Consider the following 24537-nt stretch of genomic DNA (forward strand, 5'->3'; position numbering starts at 1 on the left):
CGTCACTGCCTTCTTGGCGCTTGATTCGAAGTTAAAACTGGTCCAACATGCGGCAGCACGCTTCTGCTCACAGGAGGCGCCTTCAGAGAACACATCCAGCCTGTGCTGGCGACAGCTGCATTGGCTCCCCGCTGAATTCCGAATCATCTTCAAGGTGTGGGTTTTGACCTTTGCTAAGGCTTCTTATGCTGCCTGGGACCCCTCGCATCTTCTCGGGACCAAGCATCACCCCATATGTCCAAACTCGGGCCCTCTGGGCGCCCCTGCAGAGGCCAATCTCTACTGGTGGCCCCCTGCCCCTCTATGATGCGGTAAGCTGGCCTCCACGCTGGCTGGCCAGGGACCTTTATCTGCACTGGTCTCCCCGCCTGGTGGGAACACCCTTCCTCCAGCTGTCCGGGCCCCAATGGACCTGGGGTGAGTTCTGGCAGGGCCTGGAAGACTGTGTTGTTCCCACCGGCCTTGGAGTGTCCAGCTGCTGGGACATGGTGCCCTTACTGCCCTGCCCCTAGGGCAGTTACATCAGGGTCCCCTCATATTGAGGGGTCCTACCATCCCCCCCCATGGGGGTAGGTTTTAAATTGGGGTCGGACGCCTTTTATTATGTATTATGGTTTTTTGCTGTTTTATGAGTTTTAAGCTATTTTATGGATTACTATTAATGTTTGCTACCGCTGTTTTAAAGATTTTAGTGACTTGTTTTACCATGTTTTGTGCTGTACACCGGCCAGAGCCCCTAGAGGATGGGGCGGCATAAAAGTTTAATAAATAAATAAATAAAAAAATAAAAAAATAACAACTTGTCCATTAAGAATCTTCGGTGACCTTTCTCCAGCATTCAGAAACTCCATCCCTCAAGGGAGGGCATTACATTTTAGACTGCTTTCGGCAGAATCAATCAGGTGTAATGATTAATTTGTCAAATAGTGGATGCCATCATGTACTAATACTAATTTTAATGCTGCATTTTAATGGGGAAGGTTTATATTTTATCTTTTAGAGCCTGTATTATTTAACTTATTGAATTTTAACTTGATTTGTTATATTGTGCTCTACTTATGTTGTTCAGCGCCCTGAGTCCTTAGGGGGAGGGCGGTCTATAAACCGAATAAATAAATAAATAAATAAATAAATAAATAAATAAATAAATAAATAAATAAATAAATAAAACCTACAAGAATCAGGTTTGACTCTGCATGGAAGCTCGCTGGTTGACCTCGGGCCAGTATTGGATCACTCTCAGCCCAATCTATCTCATGGAGTTGCTGATCACATAAAATGGAGGAGAGGGGGACAGTGTAAAGCACATTAGGGAGAAAGGCAGAGGCGTAGCTCCAAGGGGACAGGGGGTGCGCAATGCACCACGTACACGTCCCTGGGGGGGTGTGATGAGGGCGTTCCGGGGGTGTGGAGGAAGTGTTCTGGGGGGCGTTCTAGAGTGGACGGGGGCATGGCAGGGCGAAGGATGCACCAGTGCACCGGGTGCTTTCCCCCCTTGCTATGCCTCTGGAGAAAGGTGAGGTATGAATGAAGTAAATAAATAAAAGTGTAGATCAGATGTCTGATTATGCATTATCCACACATTATCCATTATGCATTATCCTCTTTATCTTTGAAAGGGTTCCTTTGTTACCTTCAGCCCACAGATTTATCATCTATTTCTTGATTCAGTGCCCATTATGTATTTTGTAATTCATGCCATAGTGTTCTCCTATAAGTGTGAAAGTTGGACAATGAAGAAAACTGACAGGAAGGAAGTTGATTTCTTTGAAATTGTGGTTTTGGGGGAGCCCTGGGCCTGAAGTTCTTCCAGAATTATGGTGGATCTCCAGGCTACAGAGATACATCCCTCTGGAATAAATGGCAGCTTCAGAGGGCAAACTTTATGGAGTAATTCCTTCTCCTTTCAAAATTCTGCCTTTCTCAGGTTCCGCCTTCATATTTCTAGGAATTTTCCAAGCTGGAGTTGGCAATGGCAAACCAAATGCTGGAGAGAGTCAGAGGGATAGCTCTTGGGTTTACAGCTGGACATCCTTGATTGACACTCAAATGTCCTTATTTACATCTACATCATCATACGAAATCACAGCTGCCAAATCTTCAACCATTGTTGGCCTTTCTATGTATTGGCTTCTTCCCAAGAACCTAGAACAGTGGTGGCGAACCTATGGCACTCCAGATGTTCATGGACTACAATGCTCATCAGCCCCTGCCAGCCTGACCAATTGTAGTCCATGAACGTCTGGAGTGCCATAGGTTCTCCACCACTTACCTAGAACGTTGTAATGTATAGGCATAGCATATGTGCGAATGCAAGCAATGTGGACCGTTGTAATTGACAGATGGAGATTTTCTCAATATGTAGGTAGTTCAAGTGTCACCTAAGGAACTTGAACTTGTTATTATTATTTGTTGTTATTTAATTTTGTTTAATATCACAGCTGCCAGTTCTTTAGCTGGTTGTTGGCCTTTCATTACAATTCGAGCCTCACCCAGAGGCCTAGAAAGTTGTAATATACTGGTGGTATTCATGCAAATCTCAGAAGGTTTTGTTATTGTTTTTATTATTATTTCAGTTTATATGCCTCCCTTTCCCTTGCAAGTTTAGATACAGATTTAGGATGTATATGTGGGTAAAAAGAAATTGTGTATGTGCACACAAAACATCCATTTTTTCCTATGTTAGTATTTCTCCAAATACCACAATGTCTGCAGAAGCTGAATTGTGATTAATATCCTGCTAACACATGAATGAGGGAATGCAGAAGCCATTTTTTTTAAAGTCACAAATTCCTGGCAATATCCCCAGATGAATTCTGTCTCTATTAATCATTGCTGTGGTGCCAAAAAAAAGAAGAAAAAAGGAAAGAAAAATTAATCTTGACCACTGAGCAGGAAAAGAAGATGGACTCATTTTTTAGACAGGACAAGCCAATCCGAACGTTATTTTTAATTAGCGATCAGGATTCCTGGCTTGCTGAAAAACTGCAGTCCAGTTGAAGTCCCAGGACATGGAAAATTTCAGATGTTATAAACAAATAAGCAAAGCTCATGAGTAATAATTTAGCTGACTAAGTATACTTTGATAGGCAGGGCTGAGTTTACCTTCCACTTAAAAAAAAGTGTAAAGATATATCTATAGCACTCTAGTAGCCCTTTATTTGTATTTTCCTGACCTTTGGGCACTAGTTCCATTGCTATAGGGTTAAGTTTTGTTCCCTTTCCTTTGTTAAGTTCAGTAGCACCTCAAACATCAACAAGATTCTTGGGTATGAGCTTCTGAGAGCCAACACTCCCTTGACCAGATTCTCGGGCTGTTTCCACACAGCCGGTGGAAGCGGCATCCCACTGGCTTAAATGAAGCTGGTGGGGAGTTGGGACTGCTTGCACAGCCCCGCTCGGGCAGCCCTGACGCTGCCGCCGCCCAGGGTGTGTGCAAGGGACTTACCTTGCTGTCTTGTTCAGCTCCGGGCAGCTGCACAGACACGCCCACACTGTCCTCTGACCCCCGTGGGTCAGAGGGCAGCGTGGGTGTGTCTTTGCAGTTGCCTGGAGCTGAACAGGATGACAAGGTAAGTGCCTTGCACACACTGGAGGGGCCGAAAGTGGCGCCCTCAAGCCGGTGCTGTTTGCACAGCGGCGCCCCAAAGGTGCCGTTTTGCAAAAACCTAGCTGGTTTAGCGAGGTTTAAAGTGGCGCCTTCGCACTGCTCCAGCGCGGCCAGGATGGCGCTGCTGCGATGCAGAAGCCTCCTGTGCGAACAGCACCCTAGGGACGGCGTTTTTTCCGCCCCTAAGACGCTGTTATTTGGCTGTGCGGAAACGGCCCAACATACAAGTGTGACTTCTGGCCAGGTTTGGACATGGTGCCTCTCAGCTTAGAAATGAAGTGCTGTGTCAAGGGCCACTGACATGATATCATTTAGAAACTGGATCCGAATGTGCCTACCTGTGAGTTCCTCATTGGGCCAGGAACCCAGCTCACATGCTTTGCATGTGTACTCATCAAAGACAAATTCGTTCTCTTTACATCGCGTACAAGTCCAGCAGCAGCTGACTTCTCCTTTGCGGATAACCTAAGGAAGGAAGGAAGGAAAGAAATGGTGCTGGTTTTTATTTCTTAATCACAACATTTTCAAAAGATCCATTTCTTAATTAAAAAAAAATAAAATTATCCATTTGCATTTGACAGGCTACATCTTATGGAGATGGTAAATCTATTCACTGTACCAAATGACTGAACTTTGTGATGGGCCATTCCAAGCGTCCGCCTGATCAGTCCAAGAATTCCTCTGAGGCAATGAGCTGGCGTCATTTCTAGTGTGGCATCTTAGTTGCTGCAGAGTGTCTACAATCTTTCTCTTGGGATGTCCCGCTCTGCCACCTGAGCTGTGGAGGCTTATCTGGGGAATTCAGCTTAGCCTGTACACACCAACACACGACAGCTGGGTGACCTTGGGCTAGTCACAGCTCTTCTGAGCTCTCTCAGCCCCACTTACCTCATAGGTTCTGAGGGGGGAAGGGAAGGAGTTTGTAAGCCCCTTTGAGTCTCCTATAGAAAGGGGGATAGAAATCCAACTCTTCTATTGCCAGCCAAGGAAAATATGGCAGTTTTCCCCGCTCCCAGTTGCTTCCAAGACTTTCACGCTTATTCTAATCAGAGCGCCAACTATTGTTTTCTTCTTTTCTGAAATGGGACCATCATAATTCACGAAAATCTTTATCTATTTGGAGAATTGCCGCCAGGATGGAACTTCCCTTCAACTTCTTAGAAGCATGCAAGCAAGCCAGTGTGGTGTAGCGAACTGAATGATCAGGACCCTGGGTGGTCTGGGTTCGAATCTCCATTTCTGTCACAGAAGCTCACCGGGTGACCCTGGGTCCAGCACAAACTCTCAGTCTGGCACACCTCACATGGCTGTTGTTATGAGAGAATGGAGGAAGGGGAGAAGATGTTCTAGCAGCCACTTTGAGTCCAAAATGGGGAGAAAAGCAGGATATAAATAAATGCAAAGGCCTGCCTCCATCCTGGAGAAGGAAAATGGATGGAGTGAACTTCCCCTCCCCCAGAACATCAGAACTCAGGGGCATCCAATGAAGCTGAGGCACTGAAGACAGAAAGAAGGACGTATTTCATGAATGAATGAACACTTTAAATGATGGGATTCACTCACAAAAGTATGGATAACTAAAAAGGGGATTGGACAGGTTCATGGAGGAGTGGTGCACCTGTGGCTACCAGTCAAAAAAAGGAACTTCCACATCCACTGAGTGTAGCTTGAAGAGTCATTTAAGTTGGAGGAAGGTTTGTTAGGCTAGAGCAGGGGTCTGCAACCTACGGCTCTCCAGATGTTCATGGACGACAATTCCCATCAGCCCCTGCCAGCATGGCCAAGTGGCAGGGCTGATGGGAATTGTTGTCCATGAACATCTGGAGAGCCGTAGGTTGCAGACCCCTGGGCTAGAGGAAAGCTCCTTGGAGGGTGGTACTAAACCTGTGAATCCCAGTGCCAGGGAAAGTCCTTAGCCTTTATGTCCTGCTGTTGGTCCTCCAGGGGAACTGGTTGACCACTGTGTGAGAAGGGATGCTGAATTAGATGGTCCACTGGTCTGATCCAGCAGGACTCTTCTTAGGTTCTTATGAAGGTCTTGGCCTCTGTGCTTTGATGGTGGACGTCTAGAGGAACTGGTTGGTTACTATAAGAGGTGGGATGCTAGATTAGATGGTCCACTGGTCTGATCCAGCAGGGCTCTTCTTAGGTTCTTATTGAAGGTCTTGGCCTCTATGCTTTGATGTTGGATGTTTAGAGGAACTGGTTGGCCACTATATGAGGTGGGATGCTAGATTAGATGCTCCACTGGTTTGATCCAGCAGGGCTCTTCTTAGGTTCTTATGAAGGTCTTGGCCTCTATGCTTTGATGTTGGATGTCTAGAGGAACTGGTTGGCCACTATATGAGGTGGGATGCTAGATTAGATGCTCCACTGGTTTGATCCAGCAGGGCTCTTCTTAGGTTCTTATTGAAGGTCTTGGCCTCTGTTCCCTGCAGTTGGACCTCCAGAGAAACAGGTTGGCTACTGTGTGAGACAGAACACCAGACTGGATGGACCACTGGTCTGATCCAGCAGGGTTCTTTTTATGTTCTTATGAAGGCCTCCACCCCTTGCCTTGTTGTTGTTGGTCCGTAGCAAAATGAGAAGTGTCCTAGTGGTGTCAATGATCAGAATAGGCTTGTCTGCCCCTTCCTCTTGCACTGCCATAACGTAGTTCCATGCAAAGTGATCCCCGAACAAGAGGAAGCAACAGTGAAGCCTATGTTGGTCGAAAGTGTTGAGATGTCACAGCTGACTTACAGCCACTCTGTTGATGTTTCAGAGCAATAAACATTCAGAGGTGGTTTGCCATTGCTTGCCTCTGCATAGCAATGCTGGACTTTGGCAGTCTCCCATCCAAGTACTGCTTAGCTTCCAAGGTTGACAAGATCAGGCTAGCCCGGGCCACATGGGTCAGAGCAGGTGAACTCATGGCTGTAGTCATTAGCCCTGGCCAGGTCTGAGCTTCATGGTTCCTAAGGGCTGCTCATCTTGGCTTTCTCTTGGGATGTCCCGATCTGCCCCCAAAATTGGCAACAGAACTACTGCAACGCAACTGCCTCTTTTCAGTGTTAATGGAGCAATAGCTGTCCAAATATAAATGATCAAGGGCGGGGGTGGTGGAACAGTGCAGCTATTGGCCTGAACTTTAAATTCATCTTGATGGATGCATGCAGTTTCCAACCCAAAGTTATTACACAAAGACTGAGACACTGCTGAAGGCAATCAAGGGCTTAACAAAATTAATGGGAGGAGGAGGAGGAGGAGGAGGAGGAGAGGTGTAGTAGTTTGGATTTATATGCCACCTTTCTCTCCTGTGAGGAGACTCAAGGTGGGGTAAAAGCTCCTTTCCCTTCCTCTCCCCACAACAGACACCTTGTGAGGTAGGTGGGGCTGAGAGAGTCATGGGAGAACTGTGACTAGCCTAATGTCACCCAGCAGGAATGTAGGAGTGTAGAAACACATCTGGTTCACCAGTTAAGACTCTGCCACTCAGGTGGAGGAGTGGGGAATCAAACCCGGTTCTCCAGATTAGAATCTTTTAACCCCTCTCCTTTCACATCAGCCAACAACACTGACAGCCTTTATATCCAGTTCCAAAGTCCTGACCCCTGCCATGGCAGGATAGTTAGGATGGGACGGGCATAGTCATCGATGAACTGTTTATTTACCTTGATCTCATCTTTCTCGCACGGGTCGCTGCAGACCGATCGGATGATGCTGTTTTTCTTCGACCAGACTTCGTCGTCATCCATTTTCAGCTCCCCGTTGTCCCAGCTGCCAACGTTGATGTAGTCGAAATAATCCTTCCCCATCTTCTTGAAATTCATGATCTCGTACCTTTCAAGCAAAGAGATTAGTCCGTCGGTTGAGTTTAAGAACATAAGAACATAAGAACAAGCCAGCTGGATCAGACCAGAGTCCATCTAGTCCAGCTCTCTGCTACTCGCAGTGGCCCACCAGGTGCCTTTGGGAGTTCACATGTAGGATGTGAAAGCAATGGCCTTCTGCGGCTGTTGCTCCCGAGCACCTGGACTGTTAAGGCATTTGCGAATGCGATTGAAATTTACAATGTTAGAGATAATAAAGATTGCTCAAATACAAGGGAATGAAGCACTGGGAAAAAAAAAACTTACAACTTAACAAACCAGTGGGACCAATGGATTCAGTATCTAGAACAAAAATATGCTGTCCAAAACATGTAGCTTGGTTGACAACTTTATTCGACCATAATAAAGTATGTACAGATAGAAGCCAAAGAATGTTAGTTATAAGGATGTTAAATGGTCATATTGCACTGCTGTAAGAAAGCGAATGACGGAAGTTGGAATTGTAATTTTTTTTCTTTCTCTCTTCTTTTTCTTTTTTTTCTGGTTTTTTTCTCTTTTTTCATTTTTTTTCTTTTCTACCTTGATCTTGTAATTAGGGGATGTGAATGAAAATAATACTGTATTGTTCTGACTAAATCCCAATAAAGTTTTTAAAAAAGAAAATTTACAACGGAGGATGGTCCAGTTGCGGGGGGAAACCAGACATGTGGTAGGTGAAGGCTGCAAGTGGGACCGGCTCTGTATTCAAATCACCCAAGCAGTGGCTTGAGGCAGCACTGTTAGGAGGGTGCTGACACACTGCTGGAGCTCAGTTTAGTCCTAGATTGCACATGGCTGTATGAAGCTGCTTTATACTGAGTCAGGCCATTGGTCTACCCAGGACAATGTTGCCTGCTGGGAATGGCAGCTGTTCGGCGGGGTCTTAGATTGCAGCCTGTCACATCACCTGCTACCAGCTCCTTTTAACTAGTGGAAATTGAACTTATAACTTTCTGCAACTGAGCCACTGTCCCTCCTCTTAATGAAGACGCACGCAACTGCCTCAAACTGAGTCAGATCATTGGTCTACCAAGGTCAATAATGCCTGCTCTGATTGGCCGTGGTTCCACAAGGTTTCAGGTTGGGGCCTTTCGCATCACCTACAAGTTGCTCCTTTAAAGATGTCAGGGATTGAAAACAGAACTTTCTGCAGGCAAAGCTGTTGTTCTGACACTGAGCCATGGACTGTCCTGTTAATGAGAATACATGACACTGTCTTACAGCCCCATCCAGAAGCTCCGGCAGTTCAGCGCCGCCTGGTCAACTCCAGGAGAGCTTCTCGGCAGCATGGAGAGGCAGCTTCCCTGATGCCAAAGAGCCCTCCATTGGGCTTTATGAAAGCCCAAACACCCAGCACTGGCATACCAGCAGGCAGAGGCCCTGAGGAAGCCAACTAAGGTTGGCTCCACTCCCAGCCTGCCCCCGGAATGCCCTATCCAGGCGGACCCATCTCCTTGGCTGGCAGGCCTGGGGACGAGCAGCAGCTTCTAGGTCAGGGACCATGAAGCTGCACAGCACCCACCCACCCAGGTAAGTTGCCCCTCCACTGGTATATTTGTCCCTTGTGCTGGTGGTGTGGTGTAGGGATGTGCTGGATCCAGAGAAGGATTTGCCCCCCTGCCTAGATTGGCCTGTTACATGGTTAGGCTGACCAGATGTTCTGCTTTTGGTGGGACAGTCCCGCCTTGAAACAACTTGTCCCGCGTCCCGCAGGTTTTTTCAAGTGTCCCGGGTTTTGGAAGGCTGCCGCACTGACTTCTGGGGCGCTCCCGTTTCCCACCCTGTGACAGGGAGTGCCCCAGAAGGCAGTGTGCTCCTGCGGCTGTGTGCGCGTTCGTCTGCGCGGCCGCCCGCCCACCCATCCCGGTTCGCAAAGGTGACCATCTGGCGTTAGACGATTGTACTATCAAGGTCAGTATTATGTTCCCCCAGGGTCTCAGACGGGGGTCTTTCACATCACCTAGTATCTGATACTTTTAACTGGGGATGCCAGGGATCGAATCTGAGAACATCAGCATGCAAAATAGATGCTTTATCACTGAGCTCCTGACCCTTTCATCTCTGATAATGAGTACAGCCTAAATATCTGAGGTGAAAGGCATTGTGATTTCTTAGAAGAGTGGCTGGATCTAACCCTCAATGCGTTAAAATATTTTTAAACAAAATTTCACTGCTGAAATTAATTGGTTGCGGTGGGTTTTCCGGGCTATGTGGCCAAGGTCTGGTAGTTTTTGCCCTCATCTGTGGCTGGAATTTTCAGAAGCTTGTCATGGTAAGGTGTGTTTTGCTTTGTGAGAGAGATGTGTTTTTCTCCCATGTCATGGAAGAAGAAGCAGAAGCAGAAGAAGCAGAAGAAGAAGACGAAGACGACGAAGAAGAAGAAGAAGAAGAAGACGAAGAAGACGAAGACGAAGAAGAAGAAGAAGACGAAGAAGACGAAGAAGACGAAGAAGAAGAAGAAGAAGAAGAAGAAGAAGAAGAAGAAGAAGAAGAAGAAGAAGAAGAAGAAGAAGAAGAAGAAGAAGAAGAAGAAGAGCAGGATTTATATCCCTCTTTCTCTCCTATAGGAGTCTCAAAGGGGCTTACAAACTCCTTTCCCTTCCCCTCTCACAACAAACACCCTGTGAGGTAGGTGGGGCTGAAAGAGCTCAGAAGAACTGTGACTAGCCCAAGGTCACCCAGCTGGCAGGTGCTGGAGTGTACAGGCTAATCTGAATTCCCCAGATAAGCCTCCACAGCTCAGGCAGCAGAGCTGGGAATCAAACCCGGTTCATCCAGATTAGAGTACACCTGCTCTTAACCACTACTGTTACCATGCCTTGCCTCTGAAGATGCGAGCCATACATGTGGGTGAAACGTTAGGAGCAAAAACTACCAGATGACAGCCACGCAACCCGGAAAACCTACAGCAGCCAACAAAATTAAAATACTGTCCATCAGAGTAAGGAAGATATCAATGTGAAGGGTTATAATCGACACTTTGCATGACAAGCATAAAATCTAACGTTCTCTAGATTGAGAAAGATTGACAGTACCGTCCTGGTGAATCTCCGTTCTCATCAAATGAGATCACGTCCCCAGAAACCCCAGTGAAGTTGGCCTTCATAAGAGCATCCAGGAGTTTACGTCCGTCGATTGGTTTCATGGCATCACAAAGACCTGCGTAGCCTGGGCACAGCAGTGTCTGCATGTTATGGAGTCCATACGCCATGGAGTAGATTGCGTTTATCACGAAGCCCATCTTGGAATCCTGCACGTGTTGAGTTCTCAAGGTCAGATTGCCTGTGGAGAAACATTGCGTTATGTAACTAATAATGCTTTCAGTGTATAGACAAGGTGAATTTGGGCATGCGTCCATGGTATATTTAGGAAACACTGCAGGTTCTCTTGGATTCCGGATGCAAACATGAACTCCGACATCAGGTTTGTCGGCACGAGGCGCTTTTCTTTTCAGAAGTCACCCCACCGGTTGCGGAGCTGAATGGCTGTAAACCAAGTTGCTGGCATCTCAACAAAGACGTTAGTTTAAAAAGAACAGTTGGAAGAAAATGTTCCCTGGCACATTAGCCCGAAAGAACGACGAAATTTCCCCGCAACCAAAAATATTACCATGACAACTCTATATTGTGAGATTGCCCAAGTAGCCTGCCAATAACAACGCATGGTGTTTGTGTGTGGGGTACTGGAAGTTGCATTGTGCGACAGTGCGAAGCACAGATAATTTCTGTTCAGACCTACAGGAGCTCTCGGTACACGAGGACTTTCTAGGACAATGGTCTCCATAAGTCATTCAAAATGGAACTCACCTACACGTTCTGCTGGAAGCTAATGAGTAGCATGCTGTTGGAAGGGGGAGGGCATGATTTTACCAAAAAGGAGCTATTCATACACACCAGTTATTCTGGAGGGAATGGGTTGTTTTATGTAACCGTGCCGCTGCCGCAGTCTGTGAAGCATTCCTTGCTGTATTGGTTTTGCAAAAAGAAATTCTGTTTCCAAGATCTCACTCCACATCGATCCATCAACCTGAATATCTGCCTCTGGAAACCAATGTATTTCTGAGAATTTGGGGGGATATTTTTAAAGGTATAGATTCTATGCAGGACTGTAGCTGGGCCTCCAGGGTCTGAGTGAACCGTTGACTCTCCACAGAAAGGTTGCACCATGAGCCAGAGAGAAGCCAAAAAAGTAAACATGATGGATACAGCAAGACCCAATCAATGGAGAACCAGAGAGAGAGAACTGAATGGACGCTTGGTCGTTTAGTAGAGGTGGAGGAGGAAAATGTTTATTTATGGCCATTTCCGCATGGCTAAAACATCCCGGGGTGAGCAAGAAAAATATCCCCGTGCAGCCGAGAATTCTGCACAGTTCTTGGTGCTAACGTGGGCCTGCCCAGGGGTTGCTCTGGAATATTTACCTTAGCCTGGGATTTCCAAAAATTGCCCGTTCGGAGGTTCTTTAAAAAAAAATCCCGATGTGACCCTGCTTGTGCCTGCGACCGTGCAGAAACCAATCGGGAGCAGGAACGGTTTATTTTTCCTGCCCAGCCACCTGATCTCCCCGCCTGACATTCATTCAAGCTGCCACTCCAAAGCAACAGCCAATCAGAACGTGGGACACCGGGCATGCTCAGATCTGCTTCCGAAGTAAATACAGAAGTCCCAGTTCGTGAGGAGCAAACTGGAGCATTTCCTCCTGGTCCTAACTCTGCTCCTGGGAAGAAGCAAGGAGGCGTGCAGAAGAAGAAGCAGGGATAAATTAGATGCAGTATGTAAGACCCTCGTTCAAACCTGGTATAATTGTGCCATGCAGAAATGGCCAAAGTTTAATGTTGCAGCTGTGCCTTTTTCCTATGAGACCAAACGTTAGGCGTGGCCATGCCCCCACCCCCAGGGCATGGCCCCCTGTCCCCAGGCAGATACGCCACTGTTCTCCATGCAGGGACTCTATCCTATTTTTTTTCTTTTTGCTACGGACATAGCCAAAAAAGCCTTTTTTTGTTTTTAACCTCTCTGGCAAGCCTGAGCTCATTGTGAGCTTTAGCTTTTCTGACTTTCTCCCTACACATCCTGATTATTTGTTTTAATTCCTCTCTAGTGATTCCCCCCTTTTCCATTTCTTGTACACGTCCTTTTAAAATCTTAGCTCAGTTTAAAGTTCTTTAGACAGCCATCCTGGTTTCCTTCGTCACCTCCCATTTTTCCTCCTCATTGGAACCGTTTGAAATTGTGCCCTCAAGATCTCACTTTTAAGAAACTCCTAGCCATCATGCACTACCTTCTCTTTTGATAATTTTGACATTGGGATCGCACCCAGTAGACTCCTAAGCTTATTGAAATCTGCTTTCTAAAAGTTCCCTTTTGTATCTCACATTTATAGACAATTCACCATTTACCATTATTTTAGCTACTGCTTAGTATAGATTGCCTGTATACTTTTCAAAAAGTTGTTTTCAAAGCCCATTTTTCCTAATGCACTTGACGTAAATGGCCAAGAGACATTGTCAAATGCTTTCTCCACATCCAAAAAGATCAAGGCTGCTTGTTTGTCACTGTATTTCTCATAATATTCCACCACATCTAAAATTGTTTTGACATTATCTCTCAGTTGCCTTTTGACAAGAAGCCACTCTGGTCCTCATGTATAACAGTTCGTAAGACACCTTTTAACCTTCTTGCCAAAATCACTTCAAGCAACTTGTAGTCATTATTCAGGAGTGAAATTGGTCTATAGTTCCTAACTTCTGTTAAGTCTTGTTCTTCTTTTTGGAATCAAAGTTATATTAGCCTCTCTCCATGCGGCTGGTCATTTCGCTTTTTGTAAAATCCCATTCATCATTGCCAGAAGTGATCCCATTCATATATCTGCAAACACTTTATAATAAGATGCTGGTACGCCATCTGGTCCCAGAGTTTTATTCAACTTTACTTGCTTTAAAGTTTCTACTAATTCCATTGTTAAAATTGGGCTATCATATCCTTTTGGACTAGAGACAGTTGCGGCACAGTTTGTTTGTTCAGATACTTTTCAATATCGTTCTCTCCTGACATACTGCTTTCAAACAGTTTCGAGCAATATTTAAAGAATGCATTCCTAATAGCGTTCTCATCTGATGTACTATTACCATTCCATTGTATTTTTGTAATCAATCTGTTTTCTTTTAATTTTCTTAATTTTGCCACTAACATTTTCCCTGGTTTGTTGGTCCGTTCAAAAGTCTTTTGTTTAACAAAGTTCAAGTTGGATTCCATTTCTTTTAATGTCAGCATTGATATGTGTTGTAAAATCTTAATAGTGTGCAAAATTTCTTTCTTATTTGGATATATTTAAAATTCCTGTTTTGTTCGCTATCAAGTCCAATAAATACATTTTGTGTTTTCTGTTAGGCCATTTTTTATTTAATGCATTCTGTTGCATTAAAAATCCCCTGATAAATGCATTACTGGAATGTCACTTTTTCCCTGAGTCTGAATGGTATCTCCAATATTATTATTTGTTTTACATTAATATTCAGATTATTTGCATAATAGGCCTGTAAGACCTGGTCTCTTATGGATCTAGAATTCAATTGGCCAATGCAATCTCTTGGTAGTTTCCTCTGTTTAGCACATATGGACTTTATACAGAAAGTCTAGTCTATTTCTCCCTCAATTATGTCTTATTTTACTCCAATTAATTGGGCTCTGTTGTAAGAAGCTGTTTGATATCTTGACCCTCACACTCCGGAACTGCCCTAAAACACAAAGAATCCTCTCTTTGTTGCTATTCCAATATAGCAAGCTGGTCTTGAAATTTCTCATTTTCTTCCTCAAGGAGTACTACCTTTTGGTCAACACAATCTAACTTATTCTTCAGCTCCTCTGCCAATGTCTTAGGCGGTTTCTGCATGGGCTGAAAGCAACGGCTTCAGCCTGGTAAAACACCGTTTTGGCAGGGACCCTTCGCACAGGCGTTGCTGCCAAATCGATGCAGCAGTGCTCTGTGCCCGCCAAAATGATGTATTCAAAACTTGCTTGGGGAGCGAGTTTTCTTGCAAACGCCGGCTTCCATCCGCTGCCATGTGAATGGCGGCGGGTGGAAGCCGGCATTTTCCCCTCCCCTCCCCCCAAACGCCTTGTTACCTTCCGCTGGCAGCCGCGTCGCTCTATCGTCACTCTGAGGAGGGAAGGGGACATGCCCCCTGGTCTCCAGTGCTTCAGCCGTCACTGTGGCCATGGGGGCGTGTCCCCTTCCCTCCTCAGAGTGACGATAGAGTGACACGGCTGCCAGTAGAAGGAAACGAGGCGTTTGGGGCCGGGCAGGGGAATACGCAGCAGTGCGGAGCTTGCTCCCACAGCTGCACATCCCATGGGGCCGTTTGTGCGAATGGCCCCAGAACCTGCATCAGCATGATTAATGCCGATGCAGGGTCTCTCCCTTGGCTGTGCGGAAACCGCCTTAGTCACTACATCAACAGCTTCAATTCTGTTTGTTTTCTTACCCACTTCTTGCAATGTTGCTGAGTTTGCCTCTATTCTTTTACTCGCATCTTCTAATGTGGTTTGGAGTTTACCAAGGATCTGGACCAAGTCTGCAACATCAGATTTTTCAAAGATCTGTGGCACCTTCTTTGGGGCATTTGATGTAGAGGAAAGTGTCCCAGAGTCTCTCCACACCATCAATTTGGGAGCTGCTTGCAAACAATTGTGAAAGTGGATTGAAAGTGCATTATTCTGCATGTGCGGAAGGGGCCTCTGAGAGACTTTGGACCTGTCACATCCTCTCAGCCAAACCTATCTAACAGGGTTGTAGAGAGAATGAAGTGGCAGAAGAGACCATGTCATAAGTTGTTTCAGGTCCCCATTGGGAAGAAAAGTGGGGGATAAATGAAGTTTCAAAAAACACCTTGTGAAGTAGGTTAGCAGGGTTACCAGGTCCCCTCTGACCACGGGCAGGGGTTGGGGGTCAGGTTGCCAGATCCAGGTTGGGAAACTCCTGGAGGTTTGGGGATGGAGAAGACAGGGACTTCAGTGGGATATGATGCCACACGGTCCACCTCCAAAGCATCCATTTTCTCAGATCTGGAGATAATGTAGGATTCCAGAAGACCCCCAGATTCCACCTGAAGGCTGGCATCCCAATAGCTTAGGCCCGTGGTGGCGAACCTTTGGCACTCCAGATGTTATGGACTACAATTCCCATCAGCCCCTGCCAGCATGGCCAATTGGTCATGCTGGCAAGGGCTGATGGGAATTGTAGTCCATAACATCTGGAGTGCCAAAGGTTCGCCACCACTGGCTTAGGCTGAGAGACTATGACGGGCCCAAGGCCATCCAGTGAACTTCCACGACAGAAGATATTTGAACCCAGTTGTCCCATGACCAAGTCGAACACCCTGACCACTATGACCCTGGGTATGACCCTGACCTCTATGAACACTCTCAGTAGGTCTGTCTAAGATCCCAAGATGTCTGCTGGAGCCAAATGAGATAAGTCGGTCAAGTTAAGTCGTCAGGATAACCATACCCGATCATTCCTTATGTCCCTGCATTGTATTGTACCAGACTCTTAAAACTAAGCATATCATAGAGCAGGGGTAGGGAACCTGCAGCTCTCCAGATGTTCAGGAACTACAATTCCCATCAGCCTCTGTCAGCATGGCCAATTGGCCATGCTGGTAGGGGCTGATGGGAATTGTAGTTCCTGAACATCTGGAGAGCCGCAGGTTCCCTACCCCTGTCATAGAGGGATATATCTTCGAATGCACTGATCTTTTGCCCTGTTCCGGTTGTGAAATGAAATGGTTCTTTAGCGTTTAAAATAAATAAATAAATGTGGATTGCTATTCCAATTAACTTGGGCAGCAACCCCCTGCAGCGTAATATTATATAATCCACTATTGCAAACAGAACCGAAAAATCAGTGCGGTTACTAAGCAACCTTCTCTATTAATGAGCCGAAGAAGAGGGCCGAGGTGCTCATATCCTGACATCGCAAGGTGAAAAAAAAATGGAGGGCTCAGGAAAGAGCTGTGCCCAAGATTTTGGTGGCGGAAAGAGGCATCAAGTCACAGCCAATTTATGGCCACCCCTTAGGATTTCTGGAGGTTACAGACAAGTGGAGGTGGTTTACCATTGCCTGCCCCTGCATAGCAACCTTAGACTTTCTTTGTGGCCTCCCATCCAAATATTAACCAGGAGTGATCCTTCGGAGCTTCCAAGATGAGACAAGAGCGGGGTAGCCTCTGAGATCTGATCAGGTTAGCCTGGGCAGACCCCGTCAGCCAGTGGTGGGATCCAAAAATTTTAGTAACAGGTTCCCATGGTGGTGGGATTCAAACTGTGGCGTAGTGCCAGTGGGGCTGGGCAGGGCATGATGGGGCGTAGCCGGGAATTCCGGGGGCATGGCATTTCTGGGTGGGGCTGTGGCAAGGACACAGCCACTGCGCTGGTCCTTGGGTGGGAAACGAATGCGCGCAGGCGCAGGCTGCCACGCACGTCGGTGCACCTCCTGCCAGACTGCTTCAAGTTCTGCGCGCTACTGCTGAGAGGAGGGGCGTAACTAAGGCAAAAATCACGTGGCAAAATCACCAATTAGTAACCCCCTCTCGGCACACACAAATAATTAGTAACCTACTCTCGGGAACCTGTGAGAACCTGCTGGATCCCACCTCGGCCGTCAGCACACACAAGCTTTTAGAGAGATCCAGTAGACCACTGTGCCCTGGCCACTGTGCAAATTTTTAACATCAGCATGGTTACTAGGTGAATTTACTTTGCTCAGATACCCTTGATAATATGTAACGTGCACTCCGATTGGCTCTTCTGTATAAGTAAAGTCAAAGTTCATTTTTGAGTAGTTTTGTACCTGCACCGTAGTTTGCTTTTGCTACCTGGCCAACTTGTCGAATGTTCTGGCTGCTTTGGTGAAATTTGCACAGTGCATCTTCTCACTCTGTGGAGAAGAGGCACATCTCTTCTGTGGTCATGGCTGTGGCGGGGGGTGTGTGTGTGTAATTTGCCCAAGAGTAGCAGGCAAGCTCCCACCCCCAGGCTCCAGGCCCTGCCAGAGAAGTGGGAAGTGACATGATGGAAAATTACGTCACTCCACATGTGCACCTGCAGGTGGTGGTACAAACCTGTAGGAATGGATCCATCAGTGATGGGGGCGGGGGGAGCGCCGAGGATGGAGACATGATGGACAGGCAGTGTTACGAGTGTGATGATTTCACTTCTGGAGAAGTGGTATAGTAAAACCCTCTGGTTGAATCACAGAGGTTCCAGCTATTCCTAGAGCTACCCATTACAATTTCCAGGTTTTCCTGGAACGGATGTCATCACATCCATGCCACTGCTGGGTTTTTTTCCCCTTCTTTCCCCCTCCCACCCTTTGCTGGAGTTGTGGCAGGCAATGGAAACTTGAGGCAGGGGAATGCGATCTCTAGGTGAATTTCTAGACCACGGTGATGTCACTTCCGGGCACACACAACAAGTGACTCTGCTCTCCATCACCAAATATTCCTGCAGGCCACCCTAATCATGGCCAGGTAATTGAAGTGGCTGACCCAGAGAGCATGGAATCATTGCCATTTGTGTGAAGGTATGGGGTAAAGCCCCTATAGCAGAGTAGCGCAATATACTGGAACACAGTAGGAAGTCAGATACACACAGCAGCTCGACGTCACAGAAGCGGTCCTACTTTTATTTGTATAGCTCACACAGACAAAGTGCTCCGCCAGGCAGTGAGAAGACAAGTGTCTCTCAGACCTCAGTGCACTGCAGCCTTATATCTGGTTTACTGGCCAATCACAGTTCTTTACCAATCAAACCCAGAATGAGGCTGTGACATGTGATACCTGTCAGTTAGCTGTCAGTTAGATTTTGATGATCAGACACCAGTTACAACAGTGCTCTGACAATTTGTTCTGTCTTTGTACCTGGCCATTGGGTGCTGTCCATCAGTGGGTGACACTGGTAGATAGCACCTGAAACCATCAAAAATCGTGGTATTTCTAGTGTTTGTTTTTAAGGCTCTGGCTGCAGATGATGTGGAAGTTGTTGCCCTGAGAGCATTGCCAGTCAAACTAAGCAACACTGACCGTGAGAGACCAGAAGTTCAACTCGGTATAAAACAACTTCATGTATTCGTGTGGGAAAATGACCCAATAGGAAAGGGAAAATGGGGAAACAGAGGGCAATTCCGCACACGAGTAAAATAGGTTCGACCCAGTTCCCTGAGAAGGGTACTAACCTAGGTCGAAGCCATTGTTGTTCCCCACTGCAACCAGCTTGATCCCAGCTTGGAGGGCGGAATCATCCTGTGCCTCTTCGCCGCTCCGTTCCAATTGGCTTCTGTTCTACGGCCATGTTCCGTCTATCCCCACACACGTTATGAAAAAAACTGCCACGAGAATGGAGGGATGAAGGTGGTGTTTTTGATTGGCCAGCTGTACGCATGCCCGAAACACTCAGCTGTGATTGGCTGGATGGGGGACTCCTGGCACCAGAGTTTCCACACTTTACTGGAATCGAGCTGAGTTTGAGCGTGGTTCCCTGAAAAAGTAGTAGTTCCCAACTGGAGTCGGAAATTTGACCGTTACACGGGGCGAAGCTGGTACAAAACCACGTCGATCCCAATGGCTGTGCGGAGCACTTAGGTCGAACGCAGCTCGAACTTAGGTCGATAACGCAAGTGCGGAATCGACCACAGAGAGGAAAATGACAAGAAGGACCGTGCGATTCTGTGGTTCTAATCTACTGAGGTAATATCTCCTCTGATTAAAAATAATAAGCATACCAGCTGGGAGGGGAAACAAATTGTACAGAAAATCCATTGTCATTGAAATTAAAGAGAAACCTGAACAGCCAGTTATGTTGCGATACACACAACTTTGGCCCTGTATTGATCGCCATAATCAAGCAGTCACAGACAGTGCAATTAATTCACTAGAATTAAAGAGAAATCTAACTCCAGCAGCATTGCTTTTTTTAAAAAAAATCTACCTTTTTGTTATGGACAGTTCTGCTGATTTTTAAAAAATATATATATTAATATAGGATGATCCTTTTCTAGTGGGATTTGGGATGTTACTCTGCAGAAGGACTGGTGATAACTTCCAGATCAAGTGCACGGGAGTTAAAATGAGAGTGGATTGCTTCACACTTCACAGAAGCCAGCTTTCGCAAGAAGAGATATTGACAAAGTCAAAAGGGATTTAGCAGAACAGAGAACCTGGGATTTTCAGAGCTTGAGTAGGAATCTAAATTCTGTATATAAAATAGGGACAATCTCCCCCCCACACACACAATTAATTATTATATAGCCTTGATAGTTATTAAGCTTCAGCTTAATTATCAATTTGGAATTAGTTGGGCTTTGAAGTCAATTAAATCATTTGAGGATAATGTCTATTACAGCGGAGCCTCGGTTTTCGCCCGTAATCCGTCCGGCGACTCTCGGTGAAAACTGAAACCAGCGAAAACCAAAGCTATGCCATTTGTGCATGCTCTATGCAAACAGCGTAGCAAATTTATGCAAAAAGTGTAAATTTATGCAAACAGCGTAGCCAAAAACGGAGGTGCCCAGCAAAAACCAAGGCAAAAAAACGGCCGGGAGCCACCAGTTAAAACTGAAACTGGAGAAAACCGAAGGTGACGATTACCAAGGTTCCACTGTATTAGGTTTGCCAGCATTGGGTGGGGAAATACTTGGAGATTTTAGGGGCGGAGCCAGGGGAGGGCGGAGTTTAGAAAGGGGAGGGGCTTCAGTGGGGTATAATGCCATCGAATCTGCCTTCCAAAGCAGTCATTTTCTCCATGTGAACTGATCTCTATTTCCAGGAGATCAGTAGTAATACCTGGAAATCGTCCGCTACCCCTTGAAGGTTGGCAACGTATTTATGACTGATTTTATATTCACTCAACTGGAACCTTGTTTGTAAAAACTCAAAGATGACTTGAAAAAGTGTCTCAACTGAAACTGCCTTGGAATACAAGAATGATCACAAACAGTACTCCCCAAATTCTGTTTGCATTGTCCACCAGCCTTTTCATGAAAAGGTTGTACAGAAATTAAAGATTGAGATAACCTGATTGAGAATATAATAAGAAAATAGTTACAGAGAAAACAAACATTGATGGTTTCCATACTGACCAGGGCTGACCATGCTTAGCTTCCAATCGGATATGATTGCGCTAGCCAGGGCTACCGAGGTCAGGGAAATAGAATGAATGGGTATCTTCAAATTAACATGATGTATTCAGCTGGAACACAAGCATGTATTGGCTCTGTTGCAGGCCCTAATGTAGATGGATCAGGAAGGTTGGAGTGCTAATTTAAATAAGAAATTGATCCCTGTGCAACAGTTAATTACATAGGATAAATACAAGAGCAAAATTAGTCCAAGTGTAGTTGCCATGGCAGTTAGAAATGTTAAATTTAACAGAGATGGCTTTGGGGTGATTTTTCACAATGGAAGAGTCAAACTATATTTAGATTTCAGGATTTAATGGTTAGTGGAAGCATAATTCCACAGGAGATGATTGTACAAAACAGAGCTGGACAAACATATCTGTTTCAGTATCCGTCCTCACTACCCCCCCCCCCCCCGGTAGATACATAATTTAAGAAACTACCTGCAATGAGTTAAAGCCGGAAGAAAAGATTTTTTAAAATAAATTGGATCTGTGTACATATGCACAGTTTGCTTGTGTCCGGGTGCGGGGGTAGCCCCACCCCCTCCCTGGCCTTGCTTCCCAACCCTGCTGATTTTTCTTTAGGTTGCATCATCTTTTATGTTTCTTCAGGTGATCCTTTAAAGCACATTGCGTTTGTCTTTTGGAAAAGTTATGTGGGTGTTTTGGTTTTTTTTAAAAAAAAAAGAATAAAAAGGGTTTGATTTTATTTTTTTAAAAAATGATGGCTCACCCATGTTCCCCTCTGGCATGAAATCAAAGGCATCAAGAACCGAGTCTGATAACTATGAAATTGTCTCACTTTCTGTAGCACTTTAGCTGGACAGAAAAATCAATGCACTTAGCTGAGCTAGCATCAGTTATTTGAATGAAGCATGTTATAGTTTTCCAATGAAGACTGGGCTGGGCGTTTAAAGTGTTAACATCCCCCAGGAATAAGGTGACCAGATTGTCACCTTTTTAAACCGGGGCCAGGGTGGGCGGGGGTGCGCGCAGCCGCAGGAGCGCACTGCCTTTTGGGGCACTCCCCAGTTTCCCGCCCTGTGACAGGGCGGGAAAAGGGGAGCGCCCCAGAAGGCAGTGCAGCAGCCTTCCAAAAATCAGGGCAGTAAAAAAACCCCGCGGGACAAATTGGTTTAAGGCAGGACTGTCCTGCCAAAAGCAGGACGTCTGGTCACCTTGCCGAGGAACAAAGGATAAAGAGGCAATATGATGGCATGCCGACAGTGAGGGCATGGGTTGCCAACTCCTGGCATGCCAGCTCTTAGCTGGGAAATGCCTGAAGATTTGTAAGTGAAGTCTGGGGAGGGTAGAATTTGGGAGGGGGGATGTTCAGCAAGGATATGATTCTGTAAAAACCCACCCTCCAAAGCAGGCATTTCCTTCAGGGGAACCAATCTTTGTTGTTTGGAAATCAGTTGTACTTCCAAGAGGTCTCCAGGACCCACCTGGAGGTTGGTAACCACATGGATACTAGGTTGTGGTCCATTAAGCATGGCACATAGGACCCTGGCGAAGCATCTGAGGCAGCTTAAGACGCTGGCAACATGGTAGAACCTGGGAATCATTTACATCTGTCACCGCTGCCCAAATACACCCAGCTGCCAGCCAGGCATAAGGTAAGTTCCAATGCATTCCAGCACTACTGTTTGGTTTGCTCTCATGGGGTCTGATCAGTGGTGGGATCCAAACATTTTAGTAACAGGTTCCCATGGTGGTGGGATTCAAAGAGTGGCGTAGCGCCAATGGGGCTGGGCGGGGCACGATGGGGGCGTGGCCGGACATTCCTGGGGCGGGGCATTCCTGGGCGGGGCTGTGGCAAGGATGCAGCCGCTGCGTCGGTCTTTGGGCAGGAAACGAATGCACGCAGGCGCAGGCTGCCACGCACGCCAGTGCACCTGCTAGACTGCTTCAAGTTCTGCGCGCTACTGCTGAGGAGCGGAGGAGGGGCGTAACTAAGGGCAAAATCACCAATGAGTAACCCCCTCTCGGCACACACAAATAATTAGTAACCTACTCTCAGGAACCTGTGAGAACCTGCTGGATCCCACCTCTGGGTTTGATCAAGTAAAACTCAGGTCCTCTGTATCATATTTTCAACGTGGTCCTATCTGTGGATCCTTATAGTCAGAGAACAGAGCGATGAACCGGTAAGACAGATCTTTTTACAACTCTGAGACAAGCCCCAAGTTTGCAGAAAAAAATCTGTTTTTTAAAAGGTTTGGTGGAAGATTGAACTTAGAGTTGCTGCGGGGGTGGGGGGTGGGGGGGCAGGATTGGCCGATCCAGGTTAGGAAACTCTAGAGATTTGGAGACAGAACCTAGGGAGGACCTCAGTGGGGTGCAATGTTTTGGAGTTCCCTCTCCTTCCTAAACTTGCCCCCCTCCGGGCTTCACCCCCCCCCCAAATATCCAGGAATTTCCAAAACTAGACCTGGCACTCATAGGCCCTTTCCGCACACGCAAAATAATGCGTTTTCAAGCCACTTTCGCAACTGTTTGCAAGTGGATTTTGCCATTCCGCACAGCTTCAAAGAGCACTGAAAGCAGTTTGAAAGTGCATTATTCTGCATGTGTGGAATGAGCCATAGCTTCCTGAAGAAAGGGAAAAAAGTTTAGGGAAGAGAAATACAGAGAGGAAATGAGGAAAATGAGGTGCCCCCCCCCCCATAAGTCTTTGCATATTCCCCATAGTGTCACAGGGCCTGGCTCAGTTTGATTACTGGCCCCACACAACTTTCTCTCTGTAAGGAGACTCAAGGTGGCAATGAAGAAGAAGAAGGTGGCAATGAAGAAGAAGAGTTGAGATATACCTCACCTTTCTCTCCTGTAAGGAGACTCAAGGTGGCTTACCAACTCATTTCCCTTTCTCTCCTTACAACAGACACCTTGGCCAGAGGCAAGGAATTCAGGGGCTGAAGAGAGTTCCTGAAGAACTGCTGACCTATGGCTGATCACCCCAGCAGGAATGTAGGAGTGTGGAAACACATCTGGTTCACCAGATAAGCCTCTGCCACTCAGATGGAGGAGTGGGGAATCAAATCCAGTTCTCCAGATTAAAGTCCACCTGTGGCGTAGGAGGTTAAGAGCTCGTGTATCTAATCTGGAGGAACCGGGTTTGATTCCCAGCTCTGCTGCCTGAGCTGTGGAGGCTTATCTGGGGAATTCAGATTAGCCTGTGCACTCCCACACACACGCCATGGCTGGGTGACCTGGGGCTGAGTCACAACTTCTCGGAGCTCTCTCAGCCCCACCTACCTCACAGAGTGTTTGTTCTGAGGGGGAAGGGCAAGGAGATTGTAAGCCCCTTTGATTCTCCTGCCGGAGAGAAAGGGGGGATATAAATCCAAAATCTTCTCTCTTCTTCTTCTTAATGACTACTCCACAGTGGCTAGAAATGTGGAGTTTTTTTTCCCCAGGGGAGTTTTTTTCCCAGGGGAAGGAAGGAAAAGACAAACAAAGTAGCTTTCCAGGTGAGTGGGGTGGAAAGAAGGAAGGAGGAAAAAAGGGAAAGCCTATTTTGGCTTTCAGGGAAGAGAAAGATGAAATAGAGGAGGGGAAATGAGTTGCCTGCTCTTCCCATCCTTGCAGGTGTCTCACTGAATGGTCTAACACCTGAGCAATTTTCTGATATACTATAAAATCCTTATGTATCCCAGTTCATAGGAGGTCAATATCCAAAACTTAACAGCAAGAAAAGAATGGAAGGAAAAAACAATGGGTTATGAATTAAAATCACTGTCATCATGGGATCGCTCCTAATACTAAAGTGGCTGGCTCTCCTTGTCATTTATTCATTTTAAATAATGCCACCTCTCCAGAGACCTATTCAGGGATGGTTACAAGACATAATCTCAACAATTTAGAAGCCTAGTGCCCTGTACACAAAGAAGGAGATTCC

The 24537-nt window shown here is 46.3% G+C and overlaps 1 protein-coding gene across 1 annotated transcript in view; it reads right to left on the reverse strand.

Annotated features, from left to right (window-relative positions):
- GRM5 (glutamate metabotropic receptor 5) overlaps positions 1–24537 on the reverse strand; it is a 341429-nt gene that overhangs the window by 50668 nt on the left and 266224 nt on the right. Inside the window, 3 exon segments of the mRNA XM_048494460.1 lie at positions 3949–4075; positions 7264–7432; positions 10497–10743. Of these exon segments, the coding sequence (XP_048350417.1) occupies positions 3949–4075; positions 7264–7432; positions 10497–10743 (543 nt within the window).

This window comes from Sphaerodactylus townsendi, linkage group LG04 (genome assembly GCF_021028975.2).
Source record: "Sphaerodactylus townsendi isolate TG3544 linkage group LG04, MPM_Stown_v2.3, whole genome shotgun sequence".
In the NCBI taxonomy this organism is placed as follows: domain Eukaryota; kingdom Metazoa; phylum Chordata; class Lepidosauria; order Squamata; family Sphaerodactylidae; genus Sphaerodactylus; species Sphaerodactylus townsendi.